The following is a 26,314-nucleotide window of genomic DNA, read 5'->3' as shown; positions in this document are numbered from 1 at the left end:
AATTCAAAAATGGATTCTGACAAGATACATCAAGACACATACAGTAGCCTAATAATGATATTGGGCTTTAGGGAACCTAAACAATACATAAATTCAACCAAGCCGCTTATCAAATAGTAGACCAAATAGTAGATCTCTTGAAAAGGCTGTAGGCTGGTGTTGTTAAATAGTTATATAGTTTCTAAAAATGTGTGTGAATAGAGGCCAGGGTTTCTACAATTGTAGCCAAATTTAGGGAACCAAAAACTCGTTGAGGTTGGAGTGGAGCTCATTTTGTTGATATTAATGTGTGCAGAGGTAATTCTACTCCATGAGCCTAGTGATTGACAACTCTATCAAGTAGGCAATGTGCAGTCCCTCCTACACCTCCCACTCTGACCTGTCATCGCCCATAATATGAGAATCTTCTGTGCCTCTGAAGCTTGTCAGTTTTTTTCAAACTTACCTGCTCAGACGGCAGACTGGCGTTTGATAGTCCGCCAACCATGACCCGCCAAGACACAGCGACCCCAACGGGAAGCCTGAGCGCACAGGGCCCCTCAAACACCGGTTACAACAACAACCCAGCGCCGGTACCTGTGATCACACAGACGAACTCAAGAGACAAATGGAGCAAAAAGATGGATTTTCTTTTATCAGTCATTGGCTTCGCGGTAGACTTAGGAAACGTTTGGAGATTTCCATACATTTGTTACCAAAATGGAGGCGGTAAGAGTCCAATTTCTTAATTATTTGCTTTCTATATTAGTTGGCTAATTTATGACCTTACTTACATTTATGTGGTCTTATCTTTCTTAATATTTGATATGGCTGAATAACATTTTTTTTGTATTATTCTTTATATAGCATATGTTTGGATTAAGGATTCGATAACGATAGTGGCTCTCATGCGCGCAATTGGGAAGGCTATACCTTCTGCTGTCCATGGTGCTGAAATTAGCTTCACATGCTCGAGAGCCTGCAACCCACTACAATTAACTCACTGAAACACACTGAAGTAAAACATTTTAGTTAAGCATAAAATTAAATAAAGTATTGTACTATGTATAGCATAGGTTTTCCTGTTTATTACCTAGACTATTAGGAAAGTTCATCCGCCAAGATGAGTTCGAAAAGACAGCGTTCTATAATGGACTAGTTTAAAATGTCCCAAACGATGTCAGACGCGGTACTGAATGAGGCTACAAAACATAGGCCTGCCTCTAATCTGATCAGTATTATGGGAAATGGAAAGTGGAAGATGTCTAGCCTATCGAGATTATAGGCTATAAACGAATTAAAAAGTTTCTCAATATTGTATTTGGTTGCATGAAAACTGTTTTTGTTGTTGTTTGTATTACATCTGTAATTACCGTTGTGTTTGCACCTCACGTGTAGAAGGCTACCGTTTGCGGTTTGACTAGAGGGAATATTTCACTTGTTACGGTCATTTTATGCACCTTACAGTGGCACAACTGCTTCTCTAAAAGCAGTTGTGTAGAGTACTTAACTAAAAATATTTTAAAGTACTACTTAAGTCGTTTTTTGAGTATCTGCACTCTACTTTACTATTGATATTTTTGACTACGTTTACTTTTACTTCACTACGTTCCTAAAGAAAATAATATACTTTTCCTCCATACGTTTTCCTTGACACCCAAAAGTAGTCATTACATTTTGAGTGCTTAGCAGGACAGGAAAATGGTCCAATTCACACACTTATCAAAAGAACATCCCTGGTCATCCCTACTGCCTCTGATCTGGCGGACTCACTAAACACACACGCCTCCTTTGTAAATGATGTCTGAATGTTGCAGTGTGCCCCTGGCTATCAGTACATTTGAAAAAAAAACAAGAAAATGGTGCCTTCTGGTTTGCTTAATATAAGGAATTTAAAATTATTTATACATTTACTTTTACTTTCGATACTTAAGTATATTTGAGCAATTACATGTACTTTTGATACTTAAGTATATTTAAAACCAAATACTTTCAGACTTTACACAAGTAGTATTTTACTGGATGGCTTTCACTTTTGCTTGAGTCATTTTCTATTAAGGTATCTTTACTTTTACTCAAATACGACAGTTGGGTACTTTTTCCACCACTGTCTAAAAGTAGGCAAGACCATGTATCCATTTGCATGTAACTTCTGTTCTGAAAAAATATTTGTTATAAGTTATAAAATGTGTAGGGATATACAGAAATCCCTACAATCTAAAAAAAGGGGTTCCATAAGGGTTCTTTGTCTATCGCCACAGGAGAGCCCTTTTTGGTTTCAGGTAGGACCTTTTTTTACCCTCCATGTAGAAACCTCTGTGGAAAGGGTTCTACCTAGAACCAAATATGGTTCTCGAAAGGGTTCTCCTATAGGGGCAGCCGAAGAACCCCTTTAGGTTCTAGATAGCATCTTTTTTTCTAAGAGTGTACCAATCATTTGACAGATGATCTGATTAAGAAGCAAAGACTTTTCAAATCTTTGGATGATATGAATGTAATTAATGTCAATTAAAAAAACTGTCGCCAAAACATTGAATACATAAATACACATACATTTGTGCAAAAAGTAGTCAATGTTTATTTAAAGGGACAATCTGCAGTTGCTACATTCATTTTTGTACTTATATATTCATGTTATGTACCCATTAATTCTTGAAGAATAACTTATAAATGCCCCGGTTGTACCCCATCATAACCCAAAATATAAGCATGTGTTACTCCAATGTAAATGTAAATAAACACTATTTATCCTCAAAACGTGGTTAAAACTATAATTTTGATATCATGAATGGTCAGTCCTTGCATCCATAGCTGTGTTTATACATTTTAGAGTGGTTAGATGTCTCCACCCCTATCCCTCAGCTTTTTGCCAAAACAGAGGCTGGGACTACGCTTTGTTATCGTTTCAACTGCTGATTGCTTCGTTAAAGATAAACACTTAACTTAAAGCATCCAGGTATAATGTTTTATAACCTGTTTAAAACCCCCTTAAAGGGATGTCCGTGTCCCCATACAAATCTGTCAGTTTAAGGAGAGATAATCCGCCGTAGTCACACTTCCGCATCTGCAGTGAAAGGTGGCAGATCAGACCATGAGACATCCCGAAAATCTGTCTTCTCACAAAATCGTCTGTAGCGTCCGAACGGTTTGGCAAAACGGTTTAACCCCCGTATGAAAAGATGAGACTCTCAGGAACGCGATTTGGTTCTCCTTTTTTTTGTTGCTCTAGGACGCCCACAGGCCTCACAAGACTCATCTGAAGGTCCCCGGTACCAGTTGAAAAAATTAATTGAAGTATATATGGAGGCTGTTTCGAGCCAAACATAAGGGGTTTAATCTTTCCAGATTAAGATCTTTCCAGACCTTTCTTATATCTCTCAGATATAGGACAGACACTTCAGAACAAACTTCCTTTCAAATTTGTTTGTGGGGACCATCTGTTGTTCCGTGTATGGGTTAATAGCAGTAAGGCCAAATAAAAATGTTCACCCCCCCCAGTTTATTATGAGTTGATAATACTGTATGAGCCTTTCAATGTGTTATAGCAAGGCTTATAAATAATATGTTCTGTCTCTCTATGCATAGCATTTCAACTGTATTAAACTGGCTGTTATTTAGTCCAGATCATTATGAAATGGTTACAATACATTACAAATGGGTCACACATGACTTAAAAGTCTTACATGCATTATTACTGCATGTCTTACAATGCATTACAACTTCATCATAATGCATGAAATGGATTTTATAGGTAACGTGTTATCAGATTTCCGTACATATTAAACTACTAAGTAGTAAAAGTAACAATTTGTCACGTGACTGTCCTTCCTAATACATCTCACGTCTTGCACGTCTGACACTTGTACAGTGGCAATAGCCTGGGGACGAGGTTAGGCCTGCATCTTCATCAACACAATGTGATCTCCATATAGTCATGAGTCCGACCTGTGATTTTCCCTCTTTACATCTCTGGACAGGGGCTTTCCTCATCCCCTACATTGTCATGGCCATCTTTGGAGGGGTGCCACTATTTTACATGGAACTGGCCCTGGGACAGTTCCACAGAACTGGCGCCATATCCATATGGAAACACATATGCCCCATCTTCAAAGGTAGGACGAGCATCATTTACAAAACAACCCATCTCACATCTCACTGACCCCACATCAGTGCACATCTTTACATTACTTGCATACTACACATCTTCTTCTCACGTTCACGTGGCACTTGCTGTTGACAATTCAACAGTTTATTGATAAGAACAAGGCAACTATGGAATCATTTGGAAAGTGGGTCAATGTACAGTGTACACTGTACACTGTACAGTCCTCAGTATATGAAACGTACACTATAGGCCTATAACTACATAGTAATTGGTCATTTCAAAATGGCATCATGTTGCATAGAGGCACGTGTCTCTAATCTCTGATCTCACTGATCCATCTGTCCATGGTTTCAGGCATTGGGTATGCGATCTGTGTCATCGCGCTGTACGTCTCCTTCTACTACAACACCATCATCGCCTGGGCACTTTTCTACTTCTACTCGTCCTTCGCCAGCGTCCTGCCCTGGACTAACTGTGACAACGCCTGGAACACTGAAAACTGCACCAACTACTTCCTGAAAGACAACGTGACCTGGAACAACTACTCCAGGTCACCTGCTGAGGAATTTTACACGTAAGTCCATGTAAGTGGCGGACAGCACAGGGAATACGTTACCGTGACCTTGAATAGCCACGTCAATTGTTTGACATCATCGTTTCATCGCATTCAAATGTTTCAAAATACATTTTCATTGTATTCTCATTTAAACGTTTCAATTAAACACTTGCTCACAAGTGCTGAAACATGCTGTGATTATGTAAAGCTGATGGACAACAAGAAATGGTGCTCTATCAAAACAGAAAGAGTTCAATGGCTTGCTTCATATATAGCCCTAAAAATCGATCTATATCGAGCCACAAGGCACCATTAGTTTTAGCAATGTAGGTAAGCCTACAGGTAAAGGTAAGTAAAATGCAAACACAGTACTAATGTATTTTTCCTATACAGGAGGAATGTTCTGGAGATCCACAAGTCCGATGGGCTGCGTAACGTGGGGGGTGTTCGCTGGCAGCTGATGCTCTGCCTCTTTCTCATCTTCACTATCGTTTACTTCAGTCTCTGGAAGGGAGTGAAGACATCAGGGAAGGTAGCATGTCTCAGCCACTCTTCCAGGAAACCGCATCAGTGTGTGGGGATCATTTCCGGATCATTGTTGTACATTGTGGCAAAACGGCTGTGGTTAGTACCGTTCCGGGTCATCCGACCCAAAGGCTAACGCACTAGCCACAGAGAAATATTTCATTTGGTGATGTTCACAATCGGCTTATCAAGTACTAGGGTCATTACAATGCAACGTCCAGTGTGATTTACTTGTCTACAATCTCCATTTATCTTCCCTTCTCATCTGTCCCCCATCTCTCTCTCTCTCTCTCTCTCTCTCTCTCTCTCTCTCTCTTTCTCTCTCTCTCTCTCTCTCTCTCTCTCTCTGCTGCTTTGCCCTTCCCGTGCCAGGTAGTGTGGGTGACGGCCACCTTGCCCTATGTGGTGCTCTTCATCCTGTTGATCCGTGGTGCCACCCTACCAGGTGCATGGAAGGGAGTGGTCTTCTACCTAAAGCCAAAATGGGAGAAACTCTTCGAGACTAGTGTGAGTTATAGAGAAGAAACACAGAACACTTGTCCATTATCACATCAATTCCATATGATCATCTGTTTGGAGCGGGAAACACTAAAATAGGGTGAGGAATTTCGCAGTGTTGTCTGATCTTTTTGGTACCGCTTCAAATGACAATTTGTTTATAATGTTGTTATTTGTATGTACAGATGCAGTCATTTTTCTTGCGTGTGTCAAAGCACAGCACAGCATTTTGCACTCTCCTGTGTCAAAATTGGTGAAAGAAAGGCAGTGCACAGCAGTGATCCAACACAGTCAATCCTATACAAAATAATGTAATGTCCCTGGTGATGAAGAGGATGTGGCATCTGTTATTTCAATTTGACCTTTCGCTAAGCCCCGCCCCATAATTTTGCACAACCAATCGCAGTGCTTCAATGGATAACGACTGTTGTAAAGTCCGACACCTCAGACAAGCTCACGATAAAATGGCATGAAAGCCAGTGAGAGATATGGAGTTTTCTTTAAAAAAATGAATGTTTAAATGGCTAAATAATTTAACAGTGCACCAGAAGTACTTGCTACTGTGATTCCTGAAATGCAGAGCCTGTTGATGGAGTATTTTTAGAATGTGAAATTATACTTTTGTTACATTGTTTTCTTGCTCAGCTGGTTAGCTAACTCTGACTCATTGACCACCAAACATTGCATACGCTAGCTAGCCACTTAATATAACTTGTTTTCTGGGAGGTTACTGTATGTACGGACACGCCTCTGAAGTTTCTAGCCACAAGCATAAACTAGCTAGCTGGGAACGGCTCAACAGGACGACTGACTGAACTGAATCCGTTTGTCTCCACTCGACTCTCGCTGCCTGACTAATGTCATCAATTTGGGCACCAGGCGTGTCTCTTGCTTGTTTTCTCAGAATGTATGTTAACTAGCTAAGTTAGCAATGTTATGAATACATATTTTGCCGACATCAGGATATGATTTGAGAGCACGAGTTATCTCCAAAAGTGGATATAGCTCTCACTGTCAGACTGCATGCTGACAGTGAATTCAGAGCCATTTAGTGGCTAGCCACACTATAAACATCATTTTACCAGGTTACTGTGAAGCAATTGCAATGACAGTCCACCACGACATACCTAAGAGTTTACTGATTAGCAAGGGGTATTATGTGTTTCATTTAATTGTGTATTAGAAACACAGATCGTTGTGAAGGGATTTCACCAGTGGTTGAATGGGGAATTGGTCTTCCTGAGAAAATGTTGTCCGAGGTTGAATAATGCATCTGTACACTGGTGTTCTGGTTATGGGGAGGTATTTTTTCTGGTGGCTATAAAGCTGTTCAAACAACCTGACCATGACATCACAAAAGATGTCAGCCTGATGTCATTGCAACCAGTATATTGGGGAACAGTCTGAGTCTACCTCTACCATAACATAGAAGGTGTTAAAAGATGCCTGAGCAGAGTCCCCACATCTGTTTTTCAGGGGAATTGGAAGTTAGGTTGAAAATACTGAATCCCTGAAAACTGTAAACATACACTTTCTGCCAGCCCGTGGAAAGTTCCTCTACCATAGTGTCCTTTAACTTTGCTTTCTTGCGTTCTACTCTCTGACGGTACAGTGCTGTGTTGTTGGCTCAGTATGAGTGAGCGCTTTGGTTCAAGGGAATATGGATGAGATGAGATGCATAAATAATCCACGTGATAATGAGATGCGTAGTTGGTTTAGATTTTTTCCATTAACAAAGCCCCCCCCCCCCCACACCCATTCTCTCTCACGCACGCACACATGCACTCTCTCTCTCTCTCTTTCGTCCTCCTTCTCCCTTTACAAGTGCGTGCTTCTCTTCAGATCTCTCTCAGTACAGCTGTGAAATAGGATTCGTATGAGGCTATCATTTAGCAGAAATGTCATTAGACACGACAGGTCACAGTAATCCATTGGAAAATATGACCATTTTGGCTATTCAATGAACACCCTATAATTTGTGCTTACGCTGCACGGATAATGCATTATGATGTGCAATGCATTGCAAAATTTGACATCAGCATGAATGACCCCTTTATAATGTCTTATTATTCTGACAAAAGAGCCAAATGTGTGTAGACATTATAAAGGCACATGGAAATAGCTAGAAAAGTACATTTCCCAAAGAAAATGTGTGTGCTTGCTAGCTTGTCTTGAAATACTTAAGGTTGATAGGACAGGATAGTCTGAACCTGTAAAAGTTGGTTTGGTGTCTCTAGCTTGAACGGTTCAAGAGTTACTATTACTGCTGGTGGGTTATTTTATGCAAATGTTGGCTAATTTAAATTGTTATAATTTATAACGTTTGAACATGTTAACGTTGTTTTAATGTTTGCAGCTGAAATGATTTAAGAACAGTAGCGTGTATGATGTCTACCACAGTGTTCTTATGGTTGTCATTGAATCCATTAAGTGGTATGCTAATTTGTGCTAACTCAAATGATTATAATGCATACATGTTTAAGAGAATTTGAAGTCAGGAGAGCCTGAATGTTAAAGTTGGTGCTGTAGCTTTTTAGGCCAAGGAGCAGGACCATTTTGAATGTCTAGGTACCTCTGTATTCCAATGGTTGTCGTTTAAACTCATGTTAATTTATGCACATTTTAAATGGTTATAGTTCAAAAGTATAAATAGTATCACAAACCTGTATTCAAGCAAAATATGTTGAGTCAGTCTGCACATTTCAGCATTGGTTTGGAATTGATAGCTTAAACGGTTCAAGAGAAGTACCACAGACAAATGTTCCCCAGAATTCAGTTTGGTGGTACAGTAACCAAACATTTTTGGAAACCACTTGTTTATACGGTTACAGAGTGGCGGTGTTTGCTCTAATATGAACATTTAAGGAAATGTAAACTGATTAAATTATGGAAGAATGAAAGAATGCTTGAATCTATGAAGTGTTTCCGTCATGCTAAAGTTGGTTTGGAGCTTCTAGATTGAATTGTTAGAAAGCAGCGGCACTGTGAAAATCTACCTCTCATGGTAGCCATTGAGACTAATGTAAACATTGCCCACTTCAAATCAAATCAAAGTTTATTTGTCACGTGCGCCCAATAGACCTTACAGTGAAATGCTTACTTACAGGCCCTAACCAATGGTGCGGATAAAAAAGAGAAGGTATGTGTGTGTAGGTAAGTAAAGAAATAAAACAACAGTAAAAAGACATTTGAAAAAAGAGTAGCAAGGCTACATACACCTGTTAGTCAGGCTGATTGAGGTAGTATGTACATGTAGGTATCGTTAAAGTGACTATGCATATATGATGAACAGAGAGTAGCAGAAGCGTAAAAAGAGGGGCTTTCGGGTGGTGGGACACAATGCAGATAGCCAATGTGCGGGAGCACTAGTTGGTCGGGCCAATTTAGGTAGTATGTACATGACATTTTTATAGTTTAAAAAAGTATACATAGTATAACAAATCTGAATGCAAACAATCTAAGTAGGGTCAGTCGGAACATCTCAACGTTGGTTTTGTGTTGATAGCTTAAAAACTGAAATAAAGGGATGTCAGGTTTTTAAAGTTTTTTTAATTCAAGTTTACGGCCATGACTTACATTGAGTTTTATGCAAATATGGTTGTAGTACAAAAACTATAAATAGTATCAAAAATATTTTCTCAAGCAACCTGAAGATGGTCTGTCTGCACATTCTAAAGTTGGTTTAGTGTTAATAACTTATGTGGTTTAAGTGCTAGAGTGAGTGGAAAAAAAGTTATGAGCATGTAAGAAATCTAGAGTGGTCTTGCCTTCAGCAAGCACACTAACTAGTAATACATTATTACATGTGCAGACTTTAATTTCAAGTGTTACCTGTCACTTATTATATGCATTTGTATCAAACAAGAAACTCTGTGCACAGATATGATATGATAGGATTTGGATGCTTGGAGGGAATCAGCAGTCCAACAGAGATATTTGAACATAAGAAATGAATTAGCATTACATCTAAAGCTCCGCAATAGCAGAGGATTGTGAAAGCTAGACAGACACACTGGCTGGGTGACAGACAGGAACAGTTAGGCTTCAGTAGCTTGACACAGGTCTTTACACTGTTGAGATATACAGGGATGCTGTACAAGTCAAAGCACTGAATCTGATATTCTGAGATTGCAGGTAAATCCCTCAGGTTCGGTCGTTTTGTGTGTAATTCATATCCATGTGTTTTTGTAGGTGTGGGTAGACGCTGCGGCTCAGATCTTCTTCTCCTTGGGGCCAGGCTTTGGGGTGCTCCTTGCCCTCTCCAGCTACAACCCGTTCACAAACAACTGTTATCGGTAAGAGCTGATACTAAAACTCCCTTAAATAATAATAAATATACACTGAGTGTACAAAACATGACATTCACTTTCCATGACATAGACTGACCAGGTGAATCCGGGTGAAAGCTATAATCCCTTATTGATGTCACCTGTTAAATCCCCTTCGATCATTGTACTGGAAGGGGACGAGACAGGTTAAAGAAGGGTAAAAACATTTTTAAAACCTGTCAACCATATCGATCACTTCCAAACAAGTAAAAAGTTGAAACTAGAATGACTCAGCGGAGGTACGTGTGTCCAGGATGGAAGAGGAGGCTGCTCCTCCTGAATGTCCCCTACACCAGTGGTGTAGAGCATGGCTGGATCTCTACGGTAGCGCTTCCAATCGCTCTCAAAAAAGGCCGTCAGGCATTGATATCCAGTGACAAAAACATGCGTCTCTGGCAGCCCATAACTATGGCCCTCACTTTTACTCGCATCAGCCCTGTGTCGTCGAGGAGGAGGAAACGCCGGCCAATCAAGGGGATTTATTTAGGATGTGTTGAATAGATGAGCTCAAACGGATGTCCCACAGCAACTCTTTAAGACAATGTGATTACAATTATGAGAAGGGAGTGGTGAATCCAGCGTGGTGGGAGATGAAAGGATCACGGGGGCTCTCCTGAAGAAATTGAATTGTGTGCTCCCTGTGAGACGGCTGTCACGTGCGTGGTTAATGTCATTAGTACAGTATCAGTGACACACGTGAGGAAAAAGTGGCACTGCTGCTTACTCAGAGAACTTGATGAATCACACAGAGTCTGAATTGACTTACTCTTGCTGACAGGGTTATCCTAATTAAACAAAGTGAATGCCCACGACATATAAATAGAAATGGCATTTAGATGAGTGTATATCTCAATGGTCCACTCACTGTTTGTGATTGCTTGCTAGCAAGTGAGCTCGGTCAACGAAAATGTCTTACAAAGGTGATCCATGTTGGGGACAGTTGCTCCATTTACAAAATCCAGATGTAACCACTGTTCCCAACCAAACCAGAGAAAGATATATACGAATGAATTACAATACTTGAGATGATCAGACAGGCACCGTGTTTGTCTCTATGTTGTGATGCCGTAGTGACGCCATAGTGACCAGCCTGGTGAACTGCCTGACCAGCTTCATGTCTGGTTTTGTGATCTTCACTGTGCTGGGGTACATGGCAGAGAAGAGAAATGTGAATGTGGAGGATGTAGCCAGAGACAAGGGTCAGTGGCCAAAACTCTTCTAGATAAATTATTTTTTTTCCCGAATACCTGTTTTAAGTGTATTTGTCTGTTTTATTAAGTAACTGTCTGAACATGTTCAACAGGAATGTATTTCTATATCTAGTGCAACAGTAGGAAATTGTAGCCTTTAGATTGTTATCAAAATGGGATTTACCCCCGAACACCTCATCCCCAGGTCCAAGCCTACTCTTCATCACCTATCCAGAGGCCATAGCCAACATGACAGGGTCAACATTCTTCGCCATCATCTTCTTCGTGATGATGATCACGCTTGGGCTCGACAGCACGGTATGACAGAACTTGGGTTGAAGTGTCTCATCAAAAGAGGGAGACTTGCCTATAACTTGGATGTATCAGATTATCTCTGAACTAAGTGATGTAATCACACTCATTGACATGGCCCTCTCTCGTCTCTGTCTCAGTTTGGAGGACTGGAGGCTATCATTACTGCTGTGATGGATGAATACCCTGGTTACCTGGCGAACAGACGGGAGCTGTTTGTACTGGGCTTGGTTGTTGTGTGCTTTTTGGGCTCCCTCAGCACCCTTACCAATGTAGGTAACATGTAAATAAGAATGTAGCACTTTGAAGACACAAACTTTTCAACAGTAAACAAAAAAAGGGCACATGAGGGATCTGGAAGCTCCTGATGCAACAGTAGTCATAATAAGATAGCACAGGATTAATCAAATAATTACAATCTACAATCTACAATCTATATTAGTTTGATCAACTTGTCCAGAAGGAACCTTTTACCACATAAGTGACAGGCATGTGTTTCTCTCAGGGCGGCGCCTATGTGGTGAAACTGCTGGAGGAGTTTGGGGTGGGTTCCTCCATCATTGCAGTTGGTTTTCTTGAGGCCATTGCCGTTTCCTGGTTCTATGGTAAGAATGGTGATTTAATGGTGATGTTACATCTCACGCTTCCTATACTCCCAGTAGTCTTGCATGAGACAGAAATCATCATTTATTTTTTCTTGTAGTATGCATCCTACTGACTCCTAAATTATATTGACAGGTTTCACATGACAAGAAACTGTTTTGATAATAGTTCTTATCATAGTGTTGTTGAATGCTCTCTTTTCAATTTGTATTGCTTCCAGGTATCACGAGATTCAGCAATGACATTAAATCCATGTTAGGCTATTCTCCTGGATTATTCTGGAAGGTGTGCTGGGTGGCCATCAGTCCTGCATTTCTAGCGGTAAGCAGAGCCGGAGGGGAAACCAACCAATAAGATTTGAAATGACGGAATATATTGTCGAATCCACCTAACAGGAAGCTTTGTTATCATACCCTCATTCTGGACAATTAAAACTGATTTAACAGTGTTCGTCATCCACTAGTTCACAAATCTGACGCAAATCAGGTGACTCAATCTGATTGGCCTACAGCACCCTGTCACGGAGTTTCTGTAACGTATGCGCTAGGAGTCAGGAAGCAGGTGCGGAAGGTGAGTTTAGTAATGAGAATAAGCAGATAAACAAAACAGGAGAACCGTACAGAACGCGAACAGAACCAATACTGCCTGAAGACTGGGGCTACTTGAGGGCTAAACAAAGGGTACGTAACCAAGGTAATGATGAAGTCCAGGTGTGCATAACGATGGGGAGCAGGTGTGTGTAATGAAAGTTGCCACAGTTTTTTGTAAAACTCTCGTATATCGCAAACTTCAAATCCTCCTTATTGGCCCTTTCTGGTAACGGCAGGTTAAATGACATGGGTGGATGGTCCGTGTAGGATCAGATGTGCTAACATTTCATTAGGACTTTGCTAGAGATTGTATGGTAATATTTTGCTTAAAGCCTGCAGTTATAACGCGTTGTACCTGGTAATAAGCATGTATCATCCTTTATAGTGGCTCAATATACAGTTTGTAAAATGCCACTTGTCTCTACGTTTCAACATTTTAACTGACTCAAAATGGCTGTTATTTAATCAGGCTCATTGTGATATGATTGTAAGACATTGTAAGAGGGTCGTGAAGGTTCATGACAAGTATTACAATGTATTATAATAACACCGTAATGCATTATACGTGCAGACTTTAAGTGAAGAGTTTTCCAACCATTTTTTCCCCCCCAGCATAGAACCCTCCTCCACCTTCCATTCTTCAGTCTGCAAGTAAAGGACACCCAGCTCCCTCCAGCCTCAATGTCTCATCCTTTTTTTCCTCCTGTTCATATTCCACAATCCTAAATGTCAACTTTATTCACCTGCATAACGTAATATCCCTGCCTCCACTTTGCATACGTCTCCTTTAATCTCTCTTAGCCTCCCGCTGCTGAAAGAGCTGACATTTTCCCCCAAGCTAACTTCTTTATTATCCCCCCTTTTATTGTACGGGCTAAATTGTTTCTGCTCTCATCTCCCTCGTCGGTCTGTGATAATCTCGTGAATATAAAGATATACCTTTTTATGTATTGAAATGGCTTTTCTGCTTTTGTTGTTGTCGTTGAGGCACACAGGCGTCTAAATGCCATTGTCACATATGCGAATTCTAATTGAGAAAAATAGGAGCATGACCTTTGAGACTTGTCTCTCTCCTTTCACAGTATATAATAGTGAGCTCCCTGCTTAAGCCACCCCCCCTCCAACTCTTTGACTACAAGTACCCAGACTGGAGCATCACGGTGGGCTACGTCATCGGGGCCTCCTCCTTCATGTGGATCCCTATCTATATGGTCTACAAGCTGGTGTGGACCCCCGGATCACTGAAACAGGTCTGATGGACTCATGTACTGTGTTGACTATTGACAAGAAATGGACGTGTAGTGTGTGGTCAGTGTGACTTATTGTCCTAAAAAAAGAAGCGCATAGTTAATATATTTCAATATGTGATGAGTGTATGGCAAATGGTTTAATTAATCACACACACGTGTTGTTATCTCTTGTTACTCCATCCCTGGTCTCTACCTGTTGTTGTTCCCAGCGCCTAGCCGTGTGTCTGAGACCTGAAAGGACCATCATGCCAGAGATCCACACAGACTCCCTCAACATGAGTCCTGTTCCATAGAAGCACCTACGTTGCCAAGAACCCAGCCAGGCACATAACGTTCTACCAATAGGCTCCTGAATGAGAACCAACTCAGCAGATACAGATCAATCTCATGGAGTGTTCAACAAATCATTTTTATTTATTTTTTTGCTCAGTAAGTACAATAAACACAAATTGTCTGCAAGAGGGGACTTTAATGTAAAGAGAAAGCATTTCATATAAATTAATATTCAGTGTGAACGCGTCCTTCAAATACTGTCAGTATACAGTTTATTTTGGACAGAAAAATGTAGGTCTGATCAGAAGACAGACTTCTGCAGCTATTAAGATAAGGCTGTAAGGCACTTCTCACCAATTACTTGTTTATTTATTTAACCTGGCAAGTCAGTTAAGAACAAATTCTTATTTACAATGACGGCCTACCAGGGAACAGTGGGTTAACTGCCTTGTTCAGGGGCAGAACAACAGATGTTTACCTTCTCAGCTCGGGGATTTGATCCAGCAACCTTTCGGTTAGTGGCCCAATGCTCTCACCACTAGGTTACCTGCCACCCTTACTTCTTCCTGCTACATTATTAACAGTTAAAAAAAACATGACCCAGTCACATTAAATTACCCTTGCATGTTTTAATTTTATTTTTATGATGTACCCTTTTAAGCAACCACAGTGACAATCAGCTTTGGAAATTGTCTCATTACAATCCCAAAACATTACATGCAGTGGAGATTTTTTAAGAAAAGTATCGTGTGTGTTGAAGATAAGATCAATAACCAGAAACCCCTTTATTAATAACTGGGTTTCATACAAAGTATAGCAGATCATGTCATTTGTTCTGTGTGATAAGTAACAATTTACACTGTGTGGCTGACGAATGGTTGATGTCTTAAAGGTTTTTTTTTTAGAACAGATTTTAACCGACAATAGTTCCTCACCAACATGCAAGTTAAAAGGATTACCTCAAAGAATGCAGGTAGCGGATGAGACCAAATACGCTGCTAAAAGTCTTACCTTTTAAGTTATTCTTTATTTCATAGTCCGCTATTTACTTGTAATTTTCTTGGAAATTAAGGTAAAATGGTAATTACATAATTATTGTTACGTAATTGGTATCCTGGGTGTTTACCAATTGTTTTTGAACCAGTTGGTACCAATTATTTAGATATACACTAGATGTGTAATTGTGGGCGCTGTGTTGAAGCCACTGTGCCTCCATCTTGGCACTCCACCACCGTTGAGAAAATAATATTCTAAAAGCTATAGAAATGCATTTCCTAATGTCTACATTTGTTTTTGCAACATTTATTATATTACCCACCTTAAAGCATTCTTTTAAATTATATTATGTGAGCTAAACATAACGTTTTTTAAAATTCATACATTTCCCTGAAAGTATCATTTTTAGTTACTGTCCCCACTACAACAAAAAGTACATAAATACATGTAATTTTGTCAGTTAAACATTTAATTGAAATACTGTAGAATTCCATTCATTCCTATGGAGGACTGCTCCTACTGGGGAGTACCAATATGGCCGACCGGTGGCTTCAAAGCCTCTCAATGGCCAATACATAGCGTCAGCAATCCAGGGTTTATATACATTATTGGTTGGTTCCCATTTTTAGCAGTTTCTTGGTATATTCCAGTTACAATGGGACTACAAAATAAATTGTTAACTTATTTTCTCCTAAGTGTTTGTGGTTGGGATAAACAACCTCCGGGGGTGTATTCTGCCTTAAATCTGCCTAAATATTGTAGCTACGTCAAAGCATTATAAACTCTGTATTGATATTATGCCTCTCCAGACAAACAAAAAACAAGGTTTTATTTTCTCGATGTGATAAGACTCTTTGAACTGTTACTCAATCCCAAATCAAAGCCTATCAGGGATTGTAACACGTTTCCATTTACTCTCAACTTTTGTTTCACTTATCTCCAGAGAATAATTTGACGAGTCATTTTAAATATGCTATATAATATTTTGAATGTTTTGTGATTTCAGTCTTACCTTTCTAAGTAACAAAAAAGGAAGCAGGTCCCTGTATTTGTAGGATGTGACGGCAACTTTCTCGTATACATGTAATGAGAAGTTTAAAAAGATACTGAATATATAAACGTGTGTATTACACCCTTATGTCTTTGTCCTTCTTGAGCTAACTATTCATTTTTAGAACAACAAAACCATCTTAACGTGCCACATTTCAACTAACCATATTTGCCACTGATTTGATTGCTTGCTGCTGTTCAACTTGACTGAAACAGTAAATGTAAAGAAACGCGCAGAGCCAAACGTGTGCCCCGAAGCAGGGATGTCCATTACTGATAGCTGCCCCTCTCATGTCATTGTGGTAGCTGTCGCTGTAGACCTCAATGAGAGATTCTAATTAACAGCCTGATTTGCAATATCCAGAAACGATCAAAATGCAAGGTAATAGAACCGCTTCAAATGGTTTTAATGAAATGTTTTATTAAACAGAACCCCCCCCCCCCACACACACACACACACACACAACCCATAGTCCCCCACACACAACCCTGCTAAGCAAGGCTTGATCACGTCAAGGACCTCTGGTATGAGAAGAAGAGAATATCAATGGGATTAGACAATTGCTCATTTGGGTATTTCTACAGAGGGAAGCTGAGTGACACACATCAAAGCTCCTTTGTGTGGGCCATTGCGGTAGAGTTGTCTCTCAAACAGACCTGCAGAGGAGACACATGAAAGGAACGCTGGCTCAATGGCTGCTCTTTTACCATCAGAAATGAACAGCTCGGCAAACTTCACTGTGCGATGAAGAAACACCAGAGAAATGTAAGGGCCACACTGTAACCAGAGGATCTACACAGCTTGACACAATGTCAGACTAAAATCAGACACACAAGGAGCATACTTTGTCTCTTGTCATTTTAAGATCAGGGAAATCACTCTTGAGATCTGAACTAGCATCCAGCCTCTCCAACCTCTAGGCTACCCGATATGTAATCTATCAAGTTTCATTTCAAGGCTGTCAATCAATATGAAGCGCAAGTACAGAGTAGATGGACCATCTGGTTTTTAGGGAAGAAAAGAGATACCATGTTAACCTCGGATCTAAGTTCATGTTCCAAATATAGAAAAATAACAACATTAAAAACAAAAACAGAGTGATTGCTTGCAAATGGATCATCTAGTCCAGAGCCTGTGTGCATGCCTTCTCATCATCGGTCAAACCTCGAAAGCAACAGTGAACAACACAGAGAGAGAGAGAGAGAGAGAGAGGGAGAGAGAGAGAGAGAGAGAGAGAGAGAGAGGGAGAGAGAGAGAGAAAGAGAGATAGAGAGAGAGAGCATAATGTATAATTGCCACAATCTCCCAGGTCCTTGCAAAATATAACATCAACTCAGCCACTCGTTTGTCTCTGAACAATATCTTACCCCTGCCACAAAATCACGCAGCATGGCTGCACTGGTGGAGAAGTCTAGTTCCGGAGTGCTTCTTTACTGTTTCCGACAGGTTCCTTGTTGCAGTGGATGACTTATGGGGCCAGGAAGCCTCCAATTTCATTTCCTGCCCTATGTGGTAGAGACACTCTCCAGAACACATTACACTTCTGGGGCTCATCATTAAGAGCAGAAAAGAGTGTTTGTAATGGTACATCTGCTTTGCTTGTTGCAACAGATGAAGTGGTCAAATCCAAATACATCAGTCATTCGCGTTATTAGGTTAGAGTCTGCAACCCCAAGCATCTTGACCTTTATGACCTCACCCCATTGGGTCGTTGACATTAATCAATGTCGGGAATGTAATGATGGAAGCCCACACTTACATGATCTATGATAACTGAGTTGTTTTCTTTCTTTAACAGATGTTTAGTAGGCTATAGAATTCATAATATAAGAGAAAAGAAACCAACATACTCAAATAGAAACACAGAATAGGCTAGTCTTGCAAAGTTATACAGTATAGTACAAATAACTTGCATTTTCTTTACTGCTATTCTATCCGATATGATAACTCTACTGTACACAATTTCCTATTCAGTATCTAATGTAAAATCACAATGAAGCAAAACATATCTTAACTGCAAGTCACACTCTAGGCCTAATTAAATAAGAAACTGAGTAGAATCACTAGACTAGATGATACTGAGTGATAGATGGGCTACGCAACTGACATACTGTGTTTTGAAGCCACCGTGCTTCCATTTTGGCAATCCCCCACAATTGTATATTTATTTATTCAGAGTATGTATGAATGAAGGTGTTTCTTAAACTGGCAGCATGATATTTTTATTTTTAATTTAACCTTTATTTAACCAGGTAGGCTAGTTGAGAACAAGTTCAAGATAAAGCATAGCAGTGTGAACAGACAACACAGAGTTACACATGGAGTAAACAATTAACAAGTCAATAACACAGTAGAAAAAAGAGAGTCTATATACATTGTGTGCAAAAGGCATGAGGAGGTAGGCAAATAATTACAATTTTGCAGATTAACACTGGAGTGATAAATGATCAGATGGTCATGTACAGGTAGAGATATTGGTGTGCAAAAGAGCAGAAAAGTAAATAAATATAAACAGTATGGGGATGAGGTAGGTAAAAATTGGGTGGGCTATTTACCGATAAACTATGTACAGCTGCAGCGATCAGTTAGCTGCTCAGATAGCAGATGTTTGAAGTTGGTGAGGGAGATAAATGACGGTCTACCCTGGCCAAACCCTAACCCGGAAGACGCTGGGCCAATTATGCGCCCCGCCCTATGGGTCTCCCAGTCACGGCCGGATGTGATACAGCCTGGAATCAAAACAGGGTTTGTAGTGACACCTCTAGCACTGAGATGCAGAGCCTTAGACTGCTGCGCCACTTGGGAACCCAAATATGATGTGTGTGGGCCTACTGAAACCATTATCAATTGTGTTGGTATCTATCAAATAAAAATAACACACTATATTTATTGCATGTGGACATTGTCATTTATTACATTAATCATTTGTTGAGTTGAAATGTCTGATATTGCACTATATTTCAAAAGTATATTTTCTCTGTTATCACAACATACTTTATCTCAAATCCTATAGTTAACTTGAAATTGCCATATCCTGCAGGTTTTGTTCCTACATGATTCCTGCAGGAATGCACTTGGTCCTGCAGAAATTGCCATATCCTGCAGGAATATCAAAATCCTGCGGGGTTCGGTCCTGCGGGATTCCTGCATGAATTGTCATGTTTGTGCAGGACTTTCAACATTTATGCAGGACTCTTGCAGGAGCATCAGGGACTTATCAAGCCTACAGGATCCCTGCAGGATACCTGAACAATTCATTCACAAATGGTTGAAGTCCTGCATGATTCCTGTAGGACTTTTGTTTCAGGGCATATGTGATCCTACAGAATCAACATTTGGGTAAGGTTTTTATGTGGGTTACTGTTGCCCAGGGGTACTCAAGCACTGTTTGAGAAGGTCCGGTCACACAAATTCCCTGGTGGTGATCATTTTCATGACAGTTTGTGTATATAAACCATTGACGTCATGCTAAGGTACCTGCTGTCTGACTGGATCCAGGGGAATCAACAACCAAGGGAGTCAACAATCGAAAATCCATACGCATAGCTTACTGTATCTGTCTGACATGCTGACCACACCGCCCGCGTTGCGTGAGTGAGCGTTGCGAAAGCCATTGACACGTACATGTTATTCAATCAATTTATCCAAACTGCTCACGTGAGTCAACAAGCGTATTCAGGCGCTAAAATAGAACTTGGTCATATTTCAACCTGTGTGTCCTGATCGCGTCTGGTGTGGATGGATAAAATCGACATGCGCACGAGGACGCACACGCATGCCCGGTCTAGTCTGCATGTGATGTGATAAACGGAAATATAAGACATAAGGGACAGGGTCCATCATTTGTAAAAACCTTTTATTAATTTGAATTAGTTTGTTTTGCTTAGACTAATAAAGTTCATACCACTGGATTGTGTGTCTCGGTTAGACCATATTATTTGATGTCAAATCAAATCAATTTATATAGCCCTTCGTACATCAGCTGATATCTCAAAGTGCTGTACAGAAACCCAGCCTAAAACCCCAAACAGCAAGCAATGCAGGTGTAGAAGCACGGTGGCTAGGAAAAACTCCCTAGAAAGGCCAAAACCGAGAAAGAAACCTAGAGAGGAACCAGGCTATGTGGGATGGCCAGTCCTCTTCTGGCTGTGCCGGGTGGAGATTATAACAGAACATGGCCAAGATGTTCAAATGTTCATAAATGACCAGCATGGTCAAATAATAATAATCACAGGCAGAACAGTTGAAACTGGAGCAGCAGCACGTCCAGGTGGACTGGGGACAGCAAGGAGTCATCATGCCAGGTAGTTCTGAGGCATGGTCCTAGGGCTCAGGTCCTCAGAGAGAGAGAAAGAAAGAGAGAATTAGAGAGAGCATACTTAAATTCACACAGGACACCGGATAGGACAGGAGAAGTACTCCAGATATAACAAACTGACCCTAGCCCCCCGACACATAAACTACTGCAGCATAAATACTGGAGGCTGAGACAGGAGGGGTCAGGAGTCACTGTGGCCCCATCCGATGATACCCCCGGACAGGGCCAAACAGGAAGGATATAACCCCACCCACTTTGCCAAAGCACAGCCCCCACACCACTAGAGTGATATCTTCAACCACCAACGTCCCATCCTGAGACAAGGCCGAGTATAGCCCACAAAGATCTCCTCCACGGCACAACCCAAGGGGGGGAGGGGGGGCGCCAACCCAGACAGGAAGACCACATCAGTGACTCAACCCACTCAAGTGACGCACCCCTCCTAGGGACGGCATGAAAGGGCACCAGTAAACCAGTGACTCAGCCCCTGTAATAGGGTTAGAGGCAGAGAATCCCAGTGGAAAGAGGGGAACCGGCCAGGCAGAGACAGCAAGGGCGGTTAGTTGCTCCAGAGCCTTTCCGTTCACCTTCACACTCCTGGGCCAGACTACACTCAATCATATGACCCACTGAAGAGATGAGTCTTCAGTAAAGACTTAAAGGTTGAGACCTAGTCTGCATCTCTCACATGGGTAGGCAGACATTCCATAAAAATGGAGCTCTATAGGAGAAAGCCCTGCCTCCAGCTGTTTGCTGAGAAATTCTAGGGACAATTAGGAGGCTTGCGTCTTGTGACCGTAGCGTACGTGTAGGTATGTACGGAAGGACCAAATCAGAGAGATAGGTAGGAGCAAGCCCATGTAATGCTTTGTAGGTTAGCAGTAAAACCTTGAAATCAGCCCTTGCCTTAACAGGAAGCCAGTGTAGGGAGGCTAGCACTGGAGTAATATGATATTTTTTTTTGGTTCAAGTCATGATTCTAGCAGCCTTATTTAGCACTAACTGAAGTTTACTTAGTGCTTTATCCGGGTAGCCGGAAAGTAGAGCATTGCAGTAGTCTAACCTAGAAGTAACAAAAGCATGGGTTCATTTTTCTGCATCCTTTTTGCAACAGAAAGTTTCTGATTTTTGCAATGTTACGTAGACATGATTTGATGTATTTTTTTTATGTGACGTAATATTCCTGCTGCTGTTAAATAATTGTTCATGTTATTCATCTTTTATTTCATGACATTGTTGTATTTATTTGAAGATATTTGCTTAGTTACCCTGAGATATTTGGATGATTAGTTGCACCTTCAGAAGGCATTCATACCCCTCGACTTATTCCACATTTTATCGTTACAGCCTGAATTCAAAATGGATTCAGTTTCCCCCCCCCCCTCCCCCCTGCACCCATCTACACACAATACCCCATGATCACAAAGTGAAAACATGTTTTAAGACATGTTTGCCAATTTAGTGGAAAATAAATACAGAAATCTCATTGACATAAGTATTCACATCCCGGAGTCAATGCTTTGTAGAAGCACCTTTGGCGGCGATTACAGCTGTGAGTCATCTTGGGTATGTCTGTATCAGATATGCACATCTGGATTAGGGATTTTCTTCCATTCTTCCGTGCAGATTTCGTGTTAAACTCTGTTAAATTAGATGGGGAGCGGCATTGAACAGAAATCAAGAAGTCTTTCCACAGATTTCCAATAAGATTCAAGTCTGAGTTTTGCCTGGGCTACTCAAGGACTTTCACATTGTTATTCTGAAGCCATTCCAGCATTGCTTTTGAGGTATGCTTGGGGTCATTGTCCTGTTGGAATGTAAATCTACACCCCAAGTCTGTCGTTTTGTATTCTGATGCAGGTTCTCATCAAGGATGTGCCTGTATTTGGCTTCATTCATTGTTCCCTCTAACCTTACCAATCTCTCAGTCCCTGCCTCTGGAAAATCAAATCAAATCAAAGTTGATTTGTCACGTGCGCCGAATACAACAGGTGTAGTAGACCTTACAGTGAAATGCTTACTTACAGGCTCTAACCAATAGTGCGGAAAAAAAGGTATGTGTGTGTGTGTTTAGGTAAGTAAAGAAATAAAACAACAGTAAAAATACATTTGAAAATAAGAGTAGCAGGGCTATATACAGACACCGGTTAGTCAGACTTATTGAGGTAGTATGTACATGTAGGTATGGTTAAAGTGACTATGCATATATGATGAACAGAGAGTAGCAGTAGTGTAAAAGAGGGGTTGGCGGGAGGTGGGACACAATGCAGATAGCCCGGTTAGCCAATGCACAATGCAGATAGCCTGGAGCACTGGATGGTCGGGCAATTGAGGTAGTATGTACATGAATGTATAGTTAAAGTGACTATGCATATGAGATAAACAGAGAGTAGCAGCAGAGTAAAAGAGCGGTTGGGGGGCACACAATGCAAACAGTCCGGGTAACCATTGGTTACCTGTTCAGAAGTCTTATGGCTTGGGGGTAAAAACTGTTGAGAAGCCTTTATGTCCTAGACTTGGCACTCCGGTACCGCTTGCCATGCGGTAGCAGAGAGAACAGTCTATGACTGGGCTGGCTGGGGTCTTTGACAAAACATCCCCATAGCATGATGCTGCCAGCACAATGCTTCACGGTAGGGATGGTGTTAGACGGGTGATGAGCTGTGCCTGGTTTTTTCCAGATATAGCACTTTGCATTCAGGCCAGACTTACATTTTTGACTCATCAGACCACAGAATCTTTTGCCTTTTGATCTCCGTCTTTCACATGCCTTTTTGCAAACTCCAGGCGTGATGTCATGTGCTTTTTTCTCAAGAGTGGCTTTTGTCTGGCCACTCTCCCATAAAGCCAAGATTGTTGAATTACTGTAGAGAGCAATTGGGTTCTTGGTCACCTCCCGGACTATGACAACTCAGGAGATGACCCAGATGCAGACACAGGAGGCGGATTGTACAGTTCTCATACTATTTATGAGGGGACAGGCCAGGGCAGGTCGAGGGCAGGCAAAGGTTTTTCTTGCCCAGTTGATCAGTTTAGTCGGACGGACAGCTCTAGGCAGAGTCTGGGTTGTTCCGTATTCTTTCAATTTCCCAATGATGGAGACCGCTGTGTTCTCAGAAACTTGCAACACAACAATGTTTATACCCTTCCCCAGATACAGTGAGGGAAAAAAGTATTTGATCCCCTGATGATTTTGTACTGTTGCTCACTGACAAAGAAATTATCAGTCTATCATTTTAATGGTAGGTTTATTTGAACAGTGAGAGACAGAATAACAACAAAAAATCCAGAAAAACGCATGTCAAAAATGTTATAAATTGATTTGCATTTTAATGAGGGAAATAAGTATTTGATCCCTCTGCAAAACATGACTTAGTACTTGGTGGCAAAACCCTTGTTGGCAATCAGAGGTCAGACGTTTCTTGTAGTTGGCCACCAGGTTTGCACACATCTCAGGAGGGATTTTGTCCCATTCCTCTTTGCAGATCTTCTTCAAGTCATTAAGGTTTCGAGGCTGACGTTTGGCAACTCGAACCTTCAGCTCCCTCCACAGATTTTCTATGGGATTAAGGTCTGGAGACTGGCTAGGCCACTCCAGGACCTTAATGTGCTTCTTCTTGAGCCACTCCTTTGTTGCCTTGGCCGTGTGTTTTGGGTCATTGTCATGCTGGAATACCCATCCACGACCCATTTTCAATGCCCTGGCTGAGGAAAGGAGGTTCTCACCCAAGATTTGATGGTACATGGCCCTGTCCATCGTCCCTTTCATGCGGTGAAGTTGTCCTGTGCCCTTAGCAGAAAAATATCCCTGAAGCAGTGTTTCCACCTCCATGTTTGACGGTGGGGATGATGTTCTTGGGGTCATAGGCAGCATTCCTCCTCCTCCAAAGACGACGAGTTGAGTTGATGCCAAAGAGCTCCATTTTGGTCTCATCTGACCACAACACTTTCACCCAGTTGTCCTCTGAATCATTCAGATGTTCATTGGCAAACTTCAGACGGGCATACAGTGCCTTGCGAAAGTATTCGGCCCCCTTGAACTTTGCGACCTTTTGCCACATATCAGGCTTCAAACATAAAGATATAAAACTGTATTTTTTTGTGAAGAATCAACAACAAGTGGGACACAATCATGAAGTGGAACGACATTTATTGGATATTTCAAACTTTTTTAACAAATCAAAAACTGAAAAATTGGGCGTGCAAAATTATTCAGCCCCCTTAAGTTAATACTTTGTAGCGCCACCTTTTGCTGCGATTACAGCTGTAAGTCGCTTGGGGTATGTCTCTATCAGTTTTGCACATCGAGAGACTGAAATTTTTTCCCATTCCTACTTGCAAAACAGCTCGAGCTCAGTGAGGTTGGATGGAGAGCATTTGTGAACAGCTGTTTTCAGTTCTTTCCACAGATTCTCGATTGGATTCAGGTCTGGACTTTGACTTGGCCATTCAAACACCTGGATATGTTTATTTTTTAACCATTCCATTGTAGATTTTGCTTTATGTTTTGGATCATTGTCTTGTTGGAAGACAAATCTCCGTCCCAGTCTCAGGTCTTTTGCAGACTCCATCAGGTTTTCTTCCAGAATGGTCCTGTATTTGGCTCCATCCATCTTCCCATCAATTTTAACCATCTTCCCTGTCCCTGCTGAAGAAAAGCAGGTCCAAACCATGATGCTGCCACCACCATGTTTGACAGTGGGGATGGTGTGTTCAGCTGTGTTGCTTTTACGCCAAACATAACGTTTTGCATTGTTGCCAAAAAGTTCAATTTTGGTTTCATCTGACCAGAGCACCTTCTTCCACATGTTTGGTGTGTCTCCCAGGTGGCTTGTGGCAAACTTTAAACAACACTTTTTATGGATATCTTTAAGAAATGGCTTTCTTCTTGCCACTCTTCCATAAAGGCCAGATTTGTGCAATATACGACTGATTGTTGTCCTATGGACAGAGTCTCCCACCTCAGCTGTAGATCTCTGCAGTTCATCCAGAGTGATCATGGGCCTCTTGGCTTCATCTCTGATCAGTCTTCTCCTTGTATGAGCTGAAAGTTTAGAGGGACGGCCAGGTCTTGGTAGATTTGCAGTGGTCTGATACTCCTTCCATTTCAATATTATCGCTTGCACAGTGCTCCTTGGGATGTTTAAAGCTTGGGAAATCTTTTTGTATCCAAATCCGGCTTTAAACTTCTTCACAACAGTATCTCGGACCTGCCTGGTGTGTTCCTTGTTCTTCATGATGCTCTCTGCGCTTTTGACGGACCTCTGAGACTATCGCAGTGCAGGTGCATTTATACGGAGACTTGATTACACACAGGTGGATTGTATTTATCATCATTAGTCATTTAGGTCAACATTGGATCATTCAGAGATCCTCACTGAACTTCTGGAGAGAGTTTGCTGCACTGAAAGTAAAGGGGCTGAATAATTTTGCACGCCCAATTTTTCAGTTTTTGATTTGTTAAAAAAGTTTGAAATATCCAATAAATGTCGTTCCACTTCATGATTGTGTCCCACTTGTTGTTGATTCTTCACAAAAAAATACAGTTTTATATCTTTATGTTTGAAGCCTGAAATGTGGCAAAAGGTCGCAAAGTTCAAGGGGGCCGAATACTTTCGCAAGGCACTGTATATATATATATATATGTGCTTTCTTGAGCAGGGGGACCACGCGAGTGCTGCAGGATTTCAGTCCTTCATGGCGTAATGTGTTACCAATTGTTTTCTTGGTGACTATGGTC

At 41.1% G+C, this 26,314-nt stretch overlaps 1 protein-coding gene across 1 annotated transcript; it reads left to right on the top strand.

The window, feature by feature from the left end:
- The first annotated feature begins 485 nt into the window (after positions 1-485).
- Positions 486-16,264, top strand: LOC139389634 (sodium-dependent serotonin transporter-like). Its single transcript, XM_071136496.1, has 13 exons — positions 486-708; positions 3,957-4,091; positions 4,439-4,658; positions 5,034-5,172; positions 5,538-5,672; positions 9,855-9,958; positions 11,063-11,190; positions 11,387-11,499; positions 11,634-11,765; positions 11,999-12,098; positions 12,317-12,417; positions 13,769-13,936; positions 14,146-16,264. Exons 1-13 carry the CDS (start codon positions 486-488, stop codon positions 14,227-14,229), a joined length of 1,782 nt encoding a protein of 593 aa, XP_070992597.1. The 3' UTR covers positions 14,230-16,264.
- Positions 16,265-26,314: the final 10,050 nt, after the last annotated feature.

The sequence above is a fragment of the Oncorhynchus clarkii genome, chromosome 30 (genome assembly GCF_045791955.1).
Source record: "Oncorhynchus clarkii lewisi isolate Uvic-CL-2024 chromosome 30, UVic_Ocla_1.0, whole genome shotgun sequence".
NCBI classification, from domain to species: Eukaryota; Metazoa; Chordata; class Actinopteri; order Salmoniformes; family Salmonidae; genus Oncorhynchus; species Oncorhynchus clarkii.
This window is presented reverse-complemented; position numbering and strand designations above follow the sequence as displayed.